Genomic DNA, 16646 nt, shown 5'->3' with positions numbered 1-16646 from the left:
TCTTTATAGTTTTCTATAAGATGGTAAGATCATATCATCAGCAAACCGAGATAGTTTGGCTTCCTCTTTTCCAATTTGGGTGCTTTTTATTTTTTTCTCTTGCCTGATTGCTCTAGCTAGGATTCCCAGTACTATGTTGAATAGGAGTGGATAAGGAAATATCCTTGTCTTGTTGCTGTTCTCAGGCGGAAAGTTTTCCCTGTTCAGTATGATGTTGGTTGTGAGTTTGTCATATATGGCTTTTATTATTTTGAGGAATGTTCCTTCAATGCCTAGTTTGTAGTAATAGCACTAAATTAGGAGATAGGAAGGATCCAGGCTTCATCAAGCATCATTACATGATTTCCAATTTTAGTTAAAATTGTTCCCTGCTGTAAACTGTCATCAGGGATAATGCTTGCACACTGGTTATGATCGTTAGATAATGGATTCTTCCCAACTACAAAGTAGCAACTTTACTAATCTTCAAATATTATTCTTTTCCAGATTGTGACAAAGACATGCTGATCAACATTCTGACTCAGCGCTGCAATGCACAAAGGCTGATGATTGCAGAGGCATACCAGAGCATGTACGGCCGGGTAAGGTCACTTTATCTTGACCTATTTCTAGGGCAATCACCTGAGAACTAACCACACTCGCGGATAATAGGTATTTTCTTTTCAATCTCACAGATTGCTGATATCTCAGACATCATTATATGTCAGAAACAGTTCATATTCCTGTAGCACGTTTCGAGGAATAAAATCTATATTATGAAACAAATATACATGTGAGATATGTTCACAATCACACTGATCAGTGACCACAAGTTCTTTCCCCAAAATCATTCAGTGTCCCCAAATGAAAAGTTTTGAGAACCTTACATTGCCAGTGGGTCCAATTAGGCTTAAAGTGTTGTGCTGGGAACGCCCCTGTGTAGAGCTTTAGGGAAGGCATATAAAAAACTAATGATCACCAGGTCAAAATATAACAGCCTTTCCTACAGCTCCCTGCAAGTCCTCACCTGACTCTCAACCAAAGTGAATTCTCTACTAGCTTTTCCTTTCACCAGCATGCAGCTATGGAGACCATGAACAAAGAACGGCAGTTTAACAATAGTTTAAGGCAATAAAACTATCCATAGTGTTTTAAAGTAATCACACTCTAATTTCAAAGCAAGTACCATTAAAGATTCCTTGCTTTTGTTATGCATTTAAAGCACAAATTCAGAACAAAAGCTCTTCAGGCCAAAAGAGCCTGAAACAACAATTACTTCTTCAGCTGAGCTTTATCGATGAAACACTCGCCTAAAAATTTCTCTGTAGAGTTAATCCATGTAAATTTACTCCACCTCTAAACCCCAGTCTTCGCACAACTATAATAGATGAAATAAAAGATATCCCTCAGCTTTAGATTGACTTAATAATCCAAAAGCTACTACCAGTAGTGACCTCAGTTGAATTAAGCCAAAGTAGAAGGCCAGTTTATACCTTCTTTTCCACATAAACTGTTACCTCAGCCTATGTTCCACTGACACCAGTACTAGCTTTCTTTTGAAAGAGAATATAAAAACTATAAAAGTTGTATCATTGGTAATCTAACATTGTTTTAATATGCATAGTGCTGTAAGAAATGTCTTTTTTGTTGTTTTTTTTTTTTTGAGATGGAGTTTCACTCCTGTTGCCCAAGCTGGAGTGCAATGGCAAGATCTTGAACCTCCTGGGTTCAAGCGATGCTCCTGTCTCAGCCTCCTGAGTATCTGGGATTACAGGCATGCATCACCACGCCCAGCTAATGTTTTGTATTTTTAGTAGAAACGGGGTTTCACCATTTAGCCAGGCTGGTCTCGAACTCCTGACCTCAGGTGATCTGCCCATCTCGGACCTCCCAAAGTATTGGGATTACAGGCGTGAGCCACCATGCCCAGACAAGAAATGTCATTTTTAAGTAACTTTTCTTTTAACCCAAAGTTTACATACCTTTTTGCTTTTTACATATCAGGTTAAATTTAGCCTGAAAACATTACTTTATCAAGCTCTACAAAACTCTGCTAAAGCAGATTAAAACAATTTTAAAATGAAGTACTTACACTCAAGGAATTTAAAATCTACTAAAGAATTTATACTCTAGTGAAGAACTTTTCACTGTACATATAAAGTCTCAGAGTTTGTTAAACCCTCAGTTTTGCTGAATAATTCATACCTCCTGGAAAACCTTGGCTGATACACTAAATTGCACTGCCTGGAAAACTGGAAGTCACGTTTGCCTCTTTCCTCTGAAATACCCTTGTCATTTGCTATCAATTAGCAAGTTCTATAAATTACTTCTCTTCACACATTTCTCTCTTTAAACTCACTTACACAGTCTTGATTTAGATCTTCATCATTTTGTGCCCAGGCTAATGCTGAAACTCCTAAATGGTCCTGTCTACCCCTAGTCCCTTCCCACTCCAGTCTATCCCTAAACTGTAGCCAGAATGACTCAAAATCTAAATTTTCACACATCACTGTGTCACTTTAATTCTTGAATGTTTATCTTGTTTCTCCCTACAAATATCCGTGTTTCCATGCGTTACTCAAAAGTATGGGGAATCCTCAGTCCTTAGTCATCTTGGGAATAAGATAATGGCCAAGTGACAATTCAAAGACAGCAGAAATCTTTACTTGAAGGGAAAGAGGGAGCAGAGAGTTTATTTAAAGGGACGGGACATTCTGAAAGATGAGGCAGAGCAGGCTGCTGAAAGAGAATGGGCCAGCAGAATCCTGAGTTGGGTTTTTACAACATTGGATTTTTCTTCACGTTTCCCGCACTGTCTCAAGTCTCTGCCTTTTTTCTTTATCTAGTTTTCCTCCTCCTGCCGTAAGCCCTTGTCTTTTCCCTGCCTAGTTTCCACCCCAGGTTTGTGGGGCCCTCACTTACTACTAGTCGGTGTGCATGCGTGGGCCAGGTGTTGGATACGAATTCTATGTAATGGCTGCATTGCTCATTACCGCCACCCCAGGAAGGTCTTACAGCAGTCAAATTTGTACTTGTGCCTGTATATCTCTTAAGAATTTCTTCTTTGCCCTTTTTCTTTCTTTCTGCTCTCAGTTGACTAATTGTCCACCCATTCCAACATTAGAGATGCTATTAATATGTAAATGGTGAGTAGTCCCTTGGGCCTGAGACTTCCCAAGCTTTTCCTTTCTCAAAGGCTCCGGACCTGCTCATGTCTAGCCATCTGCCTACACGTATTCCTACACATGGAATAAACCTAATGCCTTCTCAGGGCGCACAAAGCCTTCCTTGCTTTGTTCCTGCTCTCCATCTTCATCCCTCTCCCCTTCCCTAACACAGCATTCACCTGCAGCCAAATGGAACTGCTCTACTTGTAGTCCTTCAAATTCACCATGGCTGCCCCTCACCTCCAGTCACGTTGTTTTATCTATCTGCAATAACCTGATTTCAATACCACATGCTGGACACCTATCATCCTTCCAAGTACTGGACACAAGACCTCACAGCCCCCCACCAGATGGAGTGGAACAGACTTGGGCTGCTAATACATCCTTTTTGTAACTTCCTCACAGTAACTAACGACACCTCTGTGAGTTTGTTTGTATCTGTTTCACTTTACCACAGTCTAAAGCCTTGAAAGCTGGGATGGTTCTTGTTCATCCTAGAGCTTACCACAAATGTCTGTCTAGCATACCAAGATTGCTTAATTAATGTTTATTGAATGACATTGTAAAGGTGCATCTAACTGCATTTCCTCCGATAAGACTCAGGCAGGCTTTGACTGCTCCTGGAAACCTTCGTAGTCCGTCACGCTCACCCTCTGCTCTGTGTTTCCTGCTTGGTTCCAAGAGGTCCTTGTGCATAATGCTACTGGGTTGTGCTGGTTCACTTTTACATCTTGCCAAGAACACTGTCATCTCCTGGAAAAGCAGGGATTGTAATATTTGCTGCTATCCCTCCAGAGCCCAGCCTCGGTCTGGCATAGAAAAGGCATTTCGTTTACAGAATCAGTGCATCTAAGGCATTATGTTCTGCCTATTTACTTTTTTTTAAAAGAAAAGGAAAATCATCCTTTCATTATCCACTCTGTAGTTAGAATGAATCTATGCCAATTGCCTAGATTTCTCTTTTCCCTCACTCCTTGCCCTGGCTGCCACCAGGTTAATTTCCCTGACCATCAGTAAGGTCTTCTTGACATCTACCACTGCTCACATTTCTTCTTCCACCTGGCCAACGTGTATCTCTTGCTACTTTTCCCTTTCTGTGGTGAGAATGTACACATTAGCCCCTATGTTAAACAATGATATTTTAAATTTTCATTAACAAGAATAATCAAGAGTTGACAGAATCATTTTCTTAGCTGCTGAGTGAAGTACAATTCTCAGCAGGCTCCATAAACACTTCTTACTTGACAGTTTACATTGGTGCACAGTGGCTGAATTTCATCAGTTTTGCCTCACCTATTGCAGAAATTAATCCCTAGACTCAACTGAAAATCCACTTGGAATTCTACTGATTGACATATTTATCAAAGTAATTCACACTTCTGATCTTCCCCACCAAAGCAAGCGCTAGTTAAAAACAATGCAGTGACACCAAGGGAACAATAAAATGCCCTTGTGAATGGGAAGAAGAACAAACAGACAATGATTCTTGAAGGAGTTCAAATTCAGCATTGATGCAATTCATTTTCTCATTTTTCATCTAAAACAGGGACTATCCCATCTAAAATATGCTGGTTTCTGTCATTCATTTAACCCACTTTGTTGGTTAAGTAATTTAGTGCCTGGGCTGACTTGCCCAGAGGTAAAACTTGAACCAAGGTTATCTGACTATTAAATTGTCTCTTCCACAACTTCTCAGTAATGCCCACTGTTCTCAATGGAGCAAACACTCAGGCTTACAAGGGCAGACATCTATACTGCTAATTCCCTCACATCCTTCAAGGTTTTGCTTAAGTGTCAACTACTCAAGAGGGCCTAATCTAAAGTTGTCACTCACTCCAAGCCCTATGCTAGAGCTCCAGATACCCCTCACCTGACCCACAGGAGGAAGTCCAGGGCAAGCCTATCATCTAACAGTCTTAGCCAGTGAGTTAAGGCAATCCTGAATGCCTCTAAGGCCAAAATGGTGTAATTAGGTGTTCTCTCTCCAAGTGCCAAGATTGTTGTTCTTTTTTTTTTCTTTTCTTTTCTTTCTTTGAGACAGAGTCTCGGTCTGTCACCCAGGCTGGAGTGCACTGGCACGATCTCAGCTCACTGCAACCTCTGCCTCCTGGGTTCAAGCAATTCTCCTGCATCAGCTCTCCCACCCCTCCAAGTAGCTGGGATTACAGGAGCGTGCCACCACATCCAGCTAATTTTTTGTATTTTTAGTAGAGACAGGGATTCACCATGTTGGCCAGGCTGGTCTTGCATTTCTGACCTCAGGTGATCCACCCGCCTTGGCCTCCCAAAGTGCTGGGATTACAGGCACGAGCCACTGTGTCCAATTGTTGTTCTTACTCTACCACTAGAAAATTGACCTGTTCCATTCCAGTAGGTGTAACTTCAGTTTTTTTCTATCGTTTCCAACTTACACCTAGAACTTTAATATGGAATGGTCAGGTACAAGAGGGACAAAGCCATTTGTATACAATTTCCAGAAAGCTATTACGTCCCACACATAGTGTACCCAAAACAATGATCCTTATCCTTATGATTCCAGAGAGAATCCAAGTGACTGATCCAGAATTGAGTTTGAATTCCTATGTCCACTTTTGATTAGGCTGCCACCCAGAGAATAGACCAACCAGGACACCCTGAGGTTGGTAATGTAACTGCCCAGTGGTTCCTCCTTGCCCACTGACAAGACAGAGCTGATTTATCAAGACAGGGGAATATAAATAGAGAGAGTTTAATTCACACAGAACCAGCTGTACAGGAGACGGGAGTTCTATTATTACTCAAATCAGTCTCTCCAAACACTTAGGGACTGGGGTTTTTAAGGATAATTTAGTGGGTAGGGGTCAGAAAGTGTGGAGTGTTGATTGGCTGGTTCAGAAATGAAATCATACGAGAGTCAAAGCTGTCCTCCACTGAGTCAGTTGCTGGGTGGGGGCCACAAGACCAGATGAGCCGGCTTATCAACCTGGGTGTTGCCAGCTAATCCACTGAGTACAGGGTCTGCAAAATATCTCAAACACTCACCCTAGGTTTTATAATACTGATGTGGTATTGCTTCCCAGCCCTTTGGCTAAGATCAAGTGTATAATACTGATGTTTTCCTGAGGAACAATTTAGGGAGGTTCAGAATGTCACAGCCTCCAGCTGCAAGACTCCTAAACCATAATTTCTCATCTTGTAGCTAATTTGTTAGTCTTGCAAAGGCAGCCTAGGGGATTTATTTTAGAAAAGAGCTGTTACCATCTTTGTTTCAAAGTTAAGCTATAACCTAACTTCCTCCCAAAGTTAGTTCAGCCTATGACCAGGAATAAACAAGTACAGCTTGGACGTTGGAAGCAAGATGGAGTCAGGCCAGCTCTCTTTCACTGTAATTGCCTCGGTTGTAAGTTTTGCAAAGGCAGTTTCGGTATTAAGAGAAAGAAAGAAGCATCATGCTTAGAAAAGGTCAGAATGAAATCCCAAATTTTAAAAATAGGTTTATATGACCCTCTTCCTCCATCATGGTCATTTTCCAAGAAACTGAAAGGAGGTTAATATTTTCCAGGAACTATTGAATTCCAGAACCAAACTTCTCTGCTAAGCTAAGTAGGCCAGACAAAGGTCAAGAAGATAAGAGTCAGAAGTCTTACTGAGCTGGTCAATTTGCAGCAATACCAGAAGCCTAGGGGTGGTGGAGAGCATCAAATACCTTGACTCTTAGTCTATTGTTGAGTGGCTTTTTTTTTTCTTTGAGACAGAGTCCTGCTCTGTCACCCAGGCTGGAGTGCTGTGGCATGATCTTGGCTCACTGCAACCTCTACCTCCCAGGTTCAAGCAGCCTCCTGTGTAGCTGGGATTACAGATGCATGCCACCATGCCTGCCTAATTTTTTGTATTTTTAGTAGGGACGAGGTTTCACCATGTTGGCCAGGCTGGTCTTGAACTCCTGACCTCAGATGATCCACCCGCCTCAGCCTCCCAAAGTGCTGGGTTGCAGGCATGAGCCACCATGCCCAGCCTTGAGTGGCATTTTTAATAAAACTGCATGATGGTCAGACTTCAAGTAATCTAGAAAGCCAAACACATGGCACAGATTATTTTCATGGGCCACACTGATGGGCAGAAGTCAGCTGATTGAACTGAAACAGCAATATTGTAACTTGAAAAAGTGTTATCATTTCTGAGGACCTGCAGGAGCCTATGAGGTGCTCAAAGTCTGAAGCAATCCATCTGCCAGAACTGCAGGGGCAATATCCTATGAACTGTGATTTCCTTTGCCAGGAAAAATGCAAGTCAACCTTTGACGAAAGTGACAAGATTGGCAAGTGGTGGTAACCTTGGCATCAGAAACATAGAATGCTTTACCACATGCCCAGTCTGATGATTAATCCAGGTAGCAATTGTGGATCTGAGCAATGCAGGCTAGATCAGCACCTGGATTCCAGTTGGTCTCATCAGAGAATCAGCCCTTACTGTGGACAGCTGCAAGAAGGACACAAAAGTTATCAGCACCTGCAATTTTCCCCACAGACTACAGAAGGAAACTCCTGTTTAATATGTGGTTTGTGTTTTTCCAAGAGTTAACCCAAAGAAAAGGCTAACAAGCCCAAGAGTGAATACAAAGATTGAGTTTATCAAGGGGAACACTGTCCAGAGCTATAATAGCCTTGATTTCTGCCCATGGGGCAGTAGTCATTCATTTTTGGTTCTGCACAGGTGTTTCTGAGTTGAGCAGCCACAGCAGCCCAGTGGACACTATCTGGTTTCAGCTCATCTGAATCGCCAGTGAACCAGGCCATGGCATTTAGGGCAACAGATTGAGGTCCCCATCGAATCAGCAGCTTGCTGATTTCCCCAACAGTTTCCCTCAAAGGAATAGTCATCTCTTTGTTTTTTTTTTTTCATGTAAATGCAAGACACTGCAGGGTCCAGGTCTACTGGATTCTTCGATGTACCACTTCTGTTTGACAGGTGAGACTGGCTGGTTTCCTTCCACCTTGCCACTCATTGAGTCCCAGTTGACCTACTCCAATATGGGAATGTCAGGCATCGGGGTCACAAGGCCTGCATGGATCAGGCATTCAGTTTCTATAAAAGTCCAGTAGAGACCAGTAGCTGCTTTTCAAAAGGGATATACCCAGAATTGTATCAGGAAGGCAACAAGTTTAAAACATCAAAAGTCACCTTTGAGAAACTGCTTTCCCTTGCCAGAGGCTCCAATCAGCAAACGATCTATCATAGAAACTTGTACCTGAAAGTGATCATCAGGCTTATGGGGCTTCATAGGTAGTAGCACTTCTTACATATGCTGTTTTCCCACGGAAAGCATGCCCTCTGCTATTTAGGAGCATTCACAGAAGAAACAAGTAAACATGAATACCAAGTACATTCAACAGTGGAAGTTACACTAGTCTAAAGGTCTCCATTCATAAGGTTTTTTGACTTTCCTTCTCCATTTCAAACCTTGCTCAAACCCATCCTTTGAATTTGGGTGTACTTTCACCCATGATGAGCCCAGGTAGAATGGTGACATGGACACCTGCATCCAACAAATTCACATATCCTTGAGTCCTCCAGCTCCACAAAGGCAAATGTGCATGGCCCTAATCCACAATGGGAACAGGAAGATCTCTGTCCCACCTTCACTCACTTTTTTCCTGAAAGCAGTAGAAGTTGGTGTAGAGGGAAGGAAAAGATCAGGGGACATGAGGGAGACAGTGGCTCTGCATCAGTCAGCATGGCACGTTGATTTCCTGTACAGTGGCTGTGCACACCTCAATCAAATGAATTTCCAATGGTTTTGGCCTGCACAACATTCTCCATCGGGGGCAACTTCATCATTACCCCATGTGTTTTAGCTTTGTGAGCCCTTGAGTCAGAGGTCAGAATCACAGTTATTTCTGTCACAGTCAAGGGGTTTGAGCCCTTTGAGTGATTTGGGTTTGACCCGTATGTGACTTTTTTTTTTTTTTTTTTGAGAGGAGTCTTGCTGTGTTACCTGGAGTGCAGTGGCACAATCTCAGCTCACCGCAACCTCCGTCTCCTGGGTTCAAGCAATTCTCTGCCTCAGCCTCTTGAGTAGCTGGGATTACAGGTGTCCACCACCACACCCAGCTAATTTTTGTATTTTTAGTAGAGACAGGGTTTCACCATCTTGGCCAGGCTGGTCTTGAACTCCTGACCTTTTGATCCACCGGCTTTGGTCTCCCAAAGTGCTGGGATTACAGGCATGAGCCACTGTGCCCGGCCATGAAAATTTTTTTTTATTGCCTATGTTCACAAGAACATCTCTTATCTCAAGTTTTTTCCTGTAATTGACATAAAAGCTGGGGAAATTTTCTAGGTGTATATAATTTTTGCCCAGTATTTTTATTCCACCTTGTTTTATACTCCCCCAAATTAGTCATTATTATGCCATTGTATAAATTAGTGTTTCTTTAGTTTTATTTGTGATTCTTAATTTATTTGTACAGTTTTCTTCTAATACCCAATTCTGTGTTTCTGATTTCAATGTGATTTTTTTCAAAAGGACATTCATTAATAGTTCCTTTTTTCCTGGAAATAACAAATGAATGTTAAGTTATTTTAGTCTTTTCCTGAGAATATTTTTATTATTTTCTCATTGTTAAATATTAGTTTAGATAGCTATAGAATTCTGGGATCAATTCTAGTTATTTTTTCCCACATCTTTGCAAATATAACTTCAGTGTTTTTTTTGTTTTTTGTTTTTTTGTTTTTTTGTTTTTTCTGGCCCTTATCGACACTTCTGAGAAAACTCTTCTGACATTGAGAGATATTTTGTTTGTTTTGGTCCTTTTTTCTATAGATTCTCTGTTATTTTCTGGATGCTTTTAAGATATATTTCTTTATTTTTGGTATTCTGTAGTTTCACTGTGGTAGTCAACAGGCTTGTATATTTTTTGTCTAAATAACTGAGGATTCACATATTCTGGAAGACTGGAAATAATGTTTCTCCATCATTGTCCACATTCTCTCCTACTGTAAATCCTATTAGACCAAAGTCTATCCTTCTAATTCACTCTTTGAAGTCTGTTAACTTTATGTTACCATATAAATACCATATATTTCTTGTCTGCATATGTAGAATATTTTTGTCATTTTAAAATGTATTTTCCCAATGTACTGATTTCATTTTAGTTTTTTGTTAGCTACTCTTTTTAGTTTTTAATTTCTAGAATTTTATTTGCTTTCTTTAAAAAGTCTGTTAACTTTTTTCATAGTATTCCCTCAGATTGTTATTAATGATCTCAAATTCATGGGGTTTCAATTCTGATTGTTGCTGAGTCCACTATATCATCTGGGAGATGGGTCTGTTTTTTTGTTTCTTTAGGGAGAATCTTTTTCTGTTCTGGAGTGTCCGAGAATTTCTAAAGATTGGTTTTGCATTTGCTTCTTCTGTTCCACGAGAACCACCAGTTTAAGATCAGCTTTCATGATGTTTTTCTAAATGGAGGTCTCAGTTCATATGAGTTAAATAAATTCGAGCTTCAAGCCCAAGGAAAGCACAGATCAGTTGTTTCAGATTATCAGGGAAAATGTTCTCCTACTCAAAGCCCAGGCAATGAGTAGTAAGCATGAGCTTTCTGCCAATCTTTCAATGCTGAATGATATTTTTCTTCTAGTTCACTCTGCTCCTGAGGATACAACCCTTTGAGGATAGCAACCTCATATGGGAGGTTTCAGATTTAATTCCCTGTGTTGCGTTGCCCAGTGAATGTTCTTTTCTCTTCATAGAGTGCCGTAAATTAGGCATTAAAGCTCAAACCAAATAGTTCTCAAAACGAACCTCTACTTTCCCCAGTCACCTGCAGGATCATCTCCAAGGTCAGCTCACTTGCTTATCTTCTGGTTTTCATTTTTTCCCTGATTTTTACATCAAGCTGTTTCTCTTTCTTCTGAAATCATGTATACTGTTAAAAATATTTTTGTTACTTTTTATCAGGTATTTGAAAGGGGAGAGTTTTAGCTTTAATATACTATATGTGTCTAGAAGACCAAAGTATTATCATTATTATCAGACAAAAAAAAACCCCAAATTTCATTGAAAATTAAATCATAATGTAAACTCCAAAAATATCTGTAAAATGAAGTTATTCGAAAGAATATTCTCTTACCACTGCAAAGTGACAAAGCAACTTGCACAAACATTTTTATAATACTGTCAACTGAAGAATAACAAGGTTCATAAATTTGGAAAGGGAAGCTTTATTTTTTATAAAAGGTTGTAGCCTGCAGGGTGGCCATTCTGATAGACTGGGAAGCATGGTCTCCTGCCCAAAACTGGAAACAGACACTTTGATAGCCAGAAATAAGACAGGAATTTATGCGGAACAGGGTGGTTGAGTATACATATTCAATGAGTTCTAGGAGTCATGAATATTTACGAAAGGAGAAACACGCACATGCGCAGTTAAGCTTCACACCTCTGCACGGGATCCATGTTCAAAACGTGGTAGTGTTAGCATGTTGCAAGGGTGGAATGTTCAGCCCTCTGACACTGAAAGGTGACAGAAAACCCTCACTGCACATCCTCCGTAGACTGGCCAGAACCACTCAGTGGTCGGTGGTCTCTAGCCAGGAAAGAATGCTGGCTGGTTGTTTTGTCTAAATCACAAAAAGGAGGGGCAGTGTAAGAGGGTTGGTTGATATCAGGGGTGGAGTAAGTCTTTCCAAAGGGCTGGTTTCTGGTTAACTCCTAGGAAAGAAAGGCAGTGAGCTAGGGAGGGGGTATCATAAGGTGTATTCTACCTTCCCCCCCATCATTGCTAGGAACTCAGTTTTCAAGATTGCTCTGGGGCCCTCTTGGCCAGCAAGGGGTTCATGCAGTCAGTTGAGGGACTTGGGATTTCATTTTAATTTTTCAATATAATATAAAATTATGCAAGTATTTACATAGTGACCACTGGGGGAGGGAGATAGAATTAAGACAAATTCTAAATTTCACTTTATACAGCATGCATCATTGATATTTAAACAGCAAATAACATTTTAAATAATAATAGAAAAAGCCATATAAGTGAAAAGCATATGAAACTATTCTTCTGAGCATATTCAGACAAGAAAAATGTTAGTCTTACTTCTATTTCTTGCCCCTGTTTATCCATAATAAGATAAAGGTAAGATGAATAAGAAATAAGAAAATGCCATTTTATTTTTAATTTAAATGGAGTTGTTAGAATAGCTGCAGCAGGAGTAGTCTGCAGTTTCATTGGCAACACAACAGCTCAATTTGCAAAGCAAGTACTCATTAGCTTAATGTAAGGCCAAGCTGTGATTCCAGCAGAGTCTGCTTTAGGGCAAGTCTTCAGAAAACAGGAAAGCAGAGGCAGTCAGGCCTGGGAAAGTCACGCTCCAAATGTTGCATTTGAAAAGCGGTATATGTATATAAGTCCAAGTGAGAATGTAATACTCTAATTAGAGAACCTATTTGAAGGCTCCACTTTGAACTTGCAATGTTTAGTTATTTAAACATATTATTCAATATTTATCTTCCCAACTGAAAGTAACACCTTCTTCCAGTGTCCTGATAATAGCATGCTATTCCCATTACTATAGCACTTACCAAATTTTGTATTGTAATTTAATTGTAATTCCTGTATTTCTCTCCACTGAAGAAAACTGCTTGATGATAAGGACCTTCACTTATTTATGTCCAAATTGCCAAAAATGACTCCAAACAAATCATTGTTGAACTACAAGGAGTCTTCATTCACTCATTCATTTTGTACCTATATTATAAGTGATTACTATGTCGCAGGCACAGTTCTATGGGCTGGGGAAATAGCCGTGAAGGAAACAGACCAACAGCTCTGCATGATGGAGCTTACATTCTACCTGCTCTACCTGGGTGGGAGAGATCATGCATAGCAGGCAATAAATGCTTTGGAAAAAAGCAGAAGCCAAGTGAGAAATACAGGAAGTGTTGGGAGATGGAGTATAATTTGAAATAGGATAAACAGGGCAGGCTTCACTAAGAAGGCAGAGGGGGTGGGCCCTGTGAATACCTAGGGGAAGAACATTAAGGGCAGAGTGAAGGGCGAAAGTAAAGGCCCTGACTCCAGCAGGTCTGCTGTTCCAGGTTCAGGAAGAAGCCCGCTGTAGCCAGAGCAGAGAACTCAGGAGCAAGGAGAATTGTAGGTGATGAAGTCACAGAAGTTACCAAGAAAAGATCATGTATCTTGCTGACCATGTAAGGACTTTGTCATTTACATGGGAATAAAACACTCTGAGTGTTCGTTTTCTTCTAAGATCACCTGTATAAAATAATGGTATAGTTCACTTTGGAGTGTGGAGTGAGAGAAAACATTTTGAGCAGGAGTAACTAATCTGATTTTTATTTTCCCAGGATCACACTTTCAGGGGTGTTGACAGAGACTGCAAGGTACAAGGACAGAAGAGAAACTCACTTGGAGGCTATTTTGTATATATAATAAATAAGTAAATTATATATGTATATATATATACACACACACACATATATATAGCCACCCAGCAATTCTATTTATATAAAATATATTTTATTTAAATCAACTATAACTCATAGGGCTTATTTAATATTTTATATATACTCTTTGAGACAAGGTCTCACAGTCAGTCACCAGGCTAGAGTGCCATGGCACAATCACAGCTCACTGCAGCCTCACCCTCACGGGCTCAGGTCATCCTCCCACGTAACTAGGACTAGAGGTGCATGCCACCACACTCAGCAAGTTTTTGGCATTTTTTGTGGAGACGGGGCTTCTCCATGCTGTCCAGTCTGGTCTTGAACTCCTGGGCTCAAGCAATCCGCTGGCCTCAGCCTCCCAAAACACAGGCACGCACCCCTGTGCCCAGCCAGAGGCTATTTAACAAAGGAGAGTGATAATGGTGGCCCGGGTAAGGATTGTAGCAGTAAAAGCAGTAACAATTCATCAGTTTCTAGATAGATTTGTAAGTTGGAGACAATAGAATCCATGGACAATCGGACATAGCAGGGGTATCTAAGGAGAAAAACACAGTTATAGGTTCTCGGTTTCTGTTTCTGGTTGGGCCAGTAAAGGCCCTTCCCCCATCCCTCTTTTCTGCTTATCACTAGAGAAACTAAAAAGCGTGGCTTCAAGCTGCTAAAAGCCTAAAGAAAAAAACAAAAAACAAAAAACCCCACAATAACAACAACAAAATAAGACAGGTTGGACAAGCTTGGGATATAGTAAAAGTTGCAAGAAATACAGGAAACTGCGAGGTGAAGAGAGACAGACAAAGATGGGGGACGGGAGAGAGGGAAACAACCTAGTATTGGCATTGACACTAATTAACCATGTTTGATTTGCAACAAGTTACTTGAGGTTTTGTGAGGTTAGAAAGACATATATCGATGCCTATACTATGCCATAAAATATTTTCAGAATTTTACCTGAGTTAAATCTTTTAACATTTTATATCAACCCTGCGAGGCAGATGCTGTGATTATTTTCACTTTGCAGACTGGGAAACAGGCACAAACAAGTTAAGGAACGTGTTTGGAATCTCACGGCTGGTATTTTGCACTGTGAGGATTCAAGCCTAAACACCCTACCTCCAGAACCTGTACATTCTAACATTAGATGATATCTGATATTGTTTATTTTCCTAAAATTATATTACTTTTTTTTACAAAATTAGTTCACTGTAAGTATAGCTGTGTACACACACACACACGCACACGCACACGCACGTGCACCTGAGATAAAAACAAAGATACAGGCGCCATCTTGTGGCACTACTAATCTCAGTCTGCAGTTCAGTATTAGTATAAAAATATAATATGTAAAGGGAAGAAATATGTTGTGATACATGTGTGGGGTGGGAGTAGTGATCAAAGAAATGTGACTAAAGGTTAAATAACAAACTTTTGCAATGTTTGCATCATCTTCAGCTCGAACATTGCCTTTTTTATCCTTTACCAAGTTTTTCTTTATCCACATTCATCCATTATTCTTTCATTTGCTTATACATTCATTTATGTATTATTTATACACTGTACTCTACATATTTTGTGCACTCAGTACTTTGCTAGAGCTAGATGCTGAATTTTGAAGAATTTGTGAGAAAGTCCATGTCCTGATGGACTTTTAGGGGAAATATGCACATATATTTATCATATAATGTGGTCATTGAAATATAATAAATGCAAAAATAAAGCAGTGGTGACGAAGAAATAATCAACTTCACTTAGGGATAGAAGAAGGTCCACGGAAGAGATGATCATTTTAATGTTTCTACCTTTCTATCAACTGTCAAGTGCCACTATCCTGTAGAGATAAAAGTATATTGAATTGATCCACTTGCATTCAAACCTTCAACGCACTGCCACCAGATTTATTAAAGAATGCCTAAAAGCATGCCACAGGTACCACCTATTTGCTATGTTCATCACTTTGGTGGCATGTAATTAGTGGCTTCCTGCTGGTGCTAGCTATGTCGCCTTTGTGTACCCGATTTTCTTGTCTACATAGTGGAATGAATACAGTTCCTAACTCACAGGGTTGTTGTAATAAATTATTACAGTTATTCTAATATTCAGAATACTGTCTGGCAAATATTAAGCATTCAGTAAATGCTGGTTGTTATGATAATCATCACACTTTTCTGCCTGGCCTACTCAACTTTCCATTTTAGGGCCTCAGGATATACCCTTTGCACTACAAGGACATCCAAAGTCTCTTTTGAAATATTCGGATTTCAAATCAACCCAACGTTTATTGGAAGCTAGCTGTATACTTCACATGCACGTTTTACTCTACCCAGAACAGTACCTTCTCTGTAGTGAAACATTGTTTAGTGTTGGTATCTCCTATGCCTTTGCCTGACCAAATCCCACTTCATCGTTCAAGGCTTACCTCACAACTAGGCTTTCCATGAACCTTCCTTTTATGAATAATTTCTCTCATTTATACATCCATACAATTCTGTAAGTTGCCTTGCCCTTAAGGGTCTCTCTCAAGTTAGCCCTTAGTTTATATATAGTAGGTGACCACCTTGCTTTTAAGTACATATTTCTCGTTTTTATCCATCCTGGTGATGGTTAGCTGGAGTAAAGGGAAAAACACTTGGCCCCCAAACAGGAGACTCTATTAATTTTGAATAAATTTTACAAACTCTTCCTCTTACCTAGGATTCTCATGTCACCTCTATCCCCAGTCCTATTAAAGAATCATTCCTCTAGGGCACCAATATTAATGATGAAGTTCATATTTTTTCTAAGGTACACTAGTGTGGAAAAAATGCTAAAACTACTAAATTACCTGATAAATAACTTGAAACCAGTGATCAAGTGGTATGGCATATAAATTTGAAAGAAGTGGATAAACTGAAGATTAAAAAAAATTATAAATGCCAAAATAACATTTTAAAATTAAAAATTCAGAATATTGAATACAATTTCTATAAAATAAAATTCATTTATGTTGATGCAGTTTGAACACAGCACAATCAAGGTATAGAGCATTTCTTTCTTTCTTTCTTTCTTTTTTTTTTTTTTTTTTT

General features: G+C 39.8%; 1 protein-coding gene across 1 annotated transcript in view; it reads left to right on the top strand.

Annotated features, from left to right (window-relative positions):
* ANXA10 (annexin A10) overlaps positions 1-16646 on the top strand; it is a 102962-nt gene that overhangs the window by 52344 nt on the left and 33972 nt on the right. Inside the window, exon 3 of the mRNA XM_011959646.1 lies at positions 487-581. Coding sequence (XP_011815036.1) covers positions 487-581 — 95 coding nt within the window. The remainder of the gene's footprint in view (positions 1-486; positions 582-16646) is intronic.

This window comes from Colobus angolensis, unplaced genomic scaffold, assembly GCF_000951035.1.
Source record: "Colobus angolensis palliatus isolate OR3802 unplaced genomic scaffold, Cang.pa_1.0 Scaffold5, whole genome shotgun sequence".
In the NCBI taxonomy this organism is placed as follows: Eukaryota; Metazoa; Chordata; class Mammalia; order Primates; family Cercopithecidae; genus Colobus; species Colobus angolensis.
The sequence above is the reverse complement of the archived record's forward strand: the minus strand, read 5'-3'. Positions and strand labels throughout refer to the sequence as shown.